Source organism: Arachis hypogaea, chromosome 19, assembly GCF_003086295.3.
Source record: "Arachis hypogaea cultivar Tifrunner chromosome 19, arahy.Tifrunner.gnm2.J5K5, whole genome shotgun sequence".
Classification (NCBI taxonomy): domain Eukaryota; kingdom Viridiplantae; phylum Streptophyta; class Magnoliopsida; order Fabales; family Fabaceae; genus Arachis; species Arachis hypogaea.
In genome coordinates, this window is record NC_092054.1 from 149,727,098 (window position 1) to 149,731,297 (window position 4,200).

Below are 4,200 nucleotides of genomic sequence, written 5' to 3' on the forward strand. Positions count from 1 at the left end.
ATTATTTTCTTTCCTCGTTTTTTTTATAAGAGGGATAGGAGTTGTATGTTTTATATGTATATTATATTATGAAATATTATGTAAGGAGTCTTGTATATGAATCTATGCCTGCTTGTATTTTTATTAAAATAAAGTATTTATTTCCGGTTTGAAAAAAAAATTAGCGATACAGTATCGAGTCACAGGCTCCTATTTTAATAGTTAGTATGTAAAGTAGTCGTAATACCTCTTGCTATCAGAATAGCGCAGCCGGAAACGTGACTTTTGATAGTGAGGGTGTTACATAAACCATGCTAATTTTAGCTTACTTTTAATCAACATCAATTTTTTCGTTTGCAAACTTCAACCTAAACATACACTTAATATTAATAAATTCTTTTTTACAATTTCAATTTTTTTTGCCATGACAATTTCAATAACTAAATTAACAATTAGTAATTTAGTATCACCCTTAATAAAAAGAAAAAATGAACTACATACTATGTCAAACTGACAAAAAATTAACAAATCAATAAAAAACTTCCAAAAATATATTTACAAAAAACTCATTTATAACTCTATAGCCAATTCAATCCGTTATATATTTTACTCACTTCATCTTTATTCAATAATACAACAAAAGGAAAATAAATCTTATTGTGAGCCTAAATATTTTTTGAATCCTAAAAAAAATCCAATACCATAATTATCATTATTAACGCATTTTTTTCATCAACTTATTAATTGTACTTAATTTTCATACATCACACTCTACTATTATGCAGGAATTGTCTAAAACTTTAGCAACAATCTAAACATGCGTTCCTTCTTCTTATATGCCATGTATTTTCAGCACCAGTAGAAAAATTTCTCTTTCAACATGGTAGTATATATATAACCTTTAGGGCTGCATACGGATCGGATATAGCCTAAAATTCTATCCGATCCGCACTGCACTCATCGGATCGAATTGGATACGATATCCGCATTTTTTCAGGCTGGATCCGATCCGATCCAATCCGCATACTTGCGGATCGGATCGGATCGGATATCGGGTATATCCGCATAATTCAAAAAAACTATTTTAAGATTTTGTTTGGCTGTTTTTACAAAAAAAAAATCCAGAAAATTTATTTTTCACCTGTTTAAACCTATTTACTTCTAAAATATTATCAATAAAAGTTCTCTTGAATAACAAAAACAAAATAATAACACAATATTTAAGTTTAATTACTCTAAGTTGAAGTACAACATAAAATATTAAAAACAAGATATCATAAAATTTATAAAATAACACATTAAAATTCATATCACATTAGGGTTTACTTTCTTAAACTATGCTATTTATATGAGATGTGCGGATATGCGGATTTACGGATCGGATCTGATCCGATCCGATGACTCTGCAGATCAGATAATATCCGATAATTCGGATCGAATGTAGATAATTATCGCGGATATGCGGATATTATCCGATTCATGTGCAGCCCTAATAACCCTAACCATATTACTATTATTTTATTGAAATTGTCACTACTTATTGCTTGCTGGCTACAAGAAAAGTCAAAGTCAAAAGTAGCCGGTAAGAATGTAATATCCTTGTCATACCTTCGTGTAGTAGTTTGATCGATCAATGAATTTCTCACGAGCTACATAATTTAATTAAGGGCAAGTTACTTAAATAAATAATTTAGAGAAAATATTTACCTGAATGTGCAAAATCAGTTCTTGTTACCTGCATGTGTAAAATGCCATTTTTATGTAAACCGTGGCAACCCACCACGGTTTCAAAACGTACATAAACCGTGGAGACCCACAGCGGATTAGGGTTTAAAAAAATTGAGTGTAAACCGTGGTAGGTCACCACGGTTTACTAAGAAAAAATTGCATGCATAAACCGTGGAGAGTCACCACGGTTTATGAAGAAATCCTTTTGCACATAAAACCCTGTGGGTCACCACGGTTTATGTGTGTGTGGCTATATAAGTAATCCGTGGAAGGTTAGGACGGATCATTTGGTAAGGAACAAAAAAAAAGGAAGTTGTTGTTGTGTTGAGAGTATTTGGCAAAACTTTGGAGGTTTGAAGGAGAAGTGGGTGGTGGAGCCAATGGAGGGTGAGGATCGCTTGTACCGACTAAATGACGTCGCTCACGTGGCAGGATATATCGACGAAGAGGTTAGTTACTGTTTCTGTCGTTATTATTGTTATTAAAATTCATACTAATATAGCAATTGATATTATTAGGGATATTGTTAGTAAAAATATTTTATTATGTTTATTTGTATTGTTATTCTGATTAATGTTATTTACATAAATATTGATATTATTATGGTTACTGTCAATCCAAATGTGAGGCATTTATTAATATTGTCTACTGAGTAATGCATATTTTATTATGCTTATTTATCTTGTAAGTCTGGTTAATAGTATTTCTCTAAAATATTTTGTTATAAATGTAAATATTTTATTGAATAATATTTTTTTTCTGTATTTATATTGTTATAATGAGTGCATAGTATTCGTAGCTTCACGGTGTATTACACACTAAGAGAATCAATGAATTTAATGTGACGAGTCTAATAATTTTTACGAAAATTATGTTTGGTGTTGTTTGTAATTGTTGTATGTTAAGGGATTTTGTTACCCACGTTTTGCAGCCTAGTAGGGTTATTAGCACCGTTAGGAGTCAGCAGAATATGCCCTTACATGACCGGATTATACCGTATCTAGAGACTGCCGGCTTGTATCATCTGGTTAGACTAAACAGTCAGTGGTTCTGGGTTGATGAGTCTCTCCTTAGCGCATTTATTGAGCGGTGGCGTCCGGAGACCCACACGTTCCATATGCCGTTTGGTGAGTGCACCATTACTTTACAGGATGTTGCGTATCAGCTGGGTTTGCCGATTGATGGTGTGCCCGTTAGTGGGTGCTTGAATGAGTTTGAGAATCTGATGGAACACGGTAGACCAGCATGGGTGTGGTTTCGGGAGTTATTCGGGGAGTTACCTCCACGGAATAAAATCAAGCAGATGACAGTGTGCTACACATGGTTCCACGAGAGGTTCCGGGTTCTCCCTGCAGATGCTACTGATGAGACCGTGCGTGTATACGCACGCGCTTATATCCTGATGCTGTTGTCGTCTCAGCTGTTTGTGGACAAGAACGCAAACAGGGTTCACCTTCGCTGGTTGCCTTATTTGGCATCGTTGGACGACTTGGGCAGATATAGCTGGGGCTCCGCTGCACTGGCCTGGTTGTATAGGTGTCTTTGTCGTGGAACAAACAGGAACGTCGTTAACTTGGCTGGGCCGCTACAGCTACTACAGTCTTGGATTTTCTGGAGGTTTCCCACTCTGAGGCCCACTGGTTTTGACCGGTTCGGGTTTCCTCTGGCTTCCAGGTAGGGTTTAGTATTATCCGTTAATAAATTTTAAATACATCATGTGTTATGGTTTGTTTTGACATCATTTCAATTAAAATTGTAGGTGGGCTGAGTTTGTGCCGAGGAACGATGCAGGGGCACAGAGATTACTTTCCGCACGCCTTGCACTGGATCGCCTTCCACTGCCTTCTGCTTAGCCATCCAAACCTTCCTGTAACTAGGCCTGAAACCGTAATCAGCTTCTGTCGCTTGTTGAAGTACCTTTACCGTAACCGCAGCATCTGCCCTAACCATAGGAAGAATCCTCGCACAGATAACATGGTAATCCAGCTGACGGTGATCACTTGAAATAGAAGTTGCGAGGCATGTGTGTGGCCCGTTGTACCTCCTAACCTCCCAAGTCCCCTTTCGTGCACGAAGCGCTACACGAATCAACCAACTACAACCCTTGCCGAATTCCTTGCATTTTCCATGATACTTCAAATGATCCGATTCGATGACTCTGTACTCAACACCTCGCCGGATGCTATAGTCCTTTACACTCAGCACAGCTTCATCTTTACTCTGGAATGATTGCCCAATCTGAAATTCTGCAGAAGATCCCCCCACTCTGTTACCACTGTCTTCCTGTTGACTAAGAGCTTCCAAGTTTAGTGTCGAGAAGTGTGGAGGGTAGTGATGAGAACCAGAACTTGCTGGCCTATGCTGCGCATGTGGATCGCCACGTCTGTCATCGTCGCTGTCACCATCGATATCAACAGGCTCCTGGTCAGACTCATCGTTACGCATTGCATTCTCTACTTGATCAGGTCCACCAAAGTCTTCGATATAAGGTAC

At 37.4% G+C, this 4,200-nt stretch overlaps 1 protein-coding gene across 1 annotated transcript; it reads left to right on the forward strand.

The window, feature by feature from the left end:
• The first annotated feature begins 2,087 nt into the window (after window positions 1-2,087).
• Window positions 2,088-3,385, forward strand: LOC112779062 (serine/threonine-protein phosphatase 7 long form homolog). The gene is made up of 2 exons (XM_025823322.1): window positions 2,088-2,156; window positions 2,639-3,385. The coding sequence occupies exons 1-2, from the start codon at window positions 2,088-2,090 to the stop codon at window positions 3,383-3,385; spliced, it is 816 nt and encodes a 271-aa protein (XP_025679107.1).
• The last annotated feature ends 815 nt before the right edge of the window (window positions 3,386-4,200 follow it).

What these genes read in the sequence shown, in the direction of transcription:
- LOC112779062 (XM_025823322.1), top strand. Translation starts at nt 2,088, where the DNA reads ATGGAGGGTGAGGATCGCTTGTACCGACTAAATGACGTCGCTCACGTG. An exon ending in CAGGATATATCGACGAAGAG is followed by an intron (nt 2,157 to 2,638) that starts GTTAGTTACTGT and finishes CACGTTTTGCAG; the next exon opens with CCTAGTAGGGTTATTAGCAC.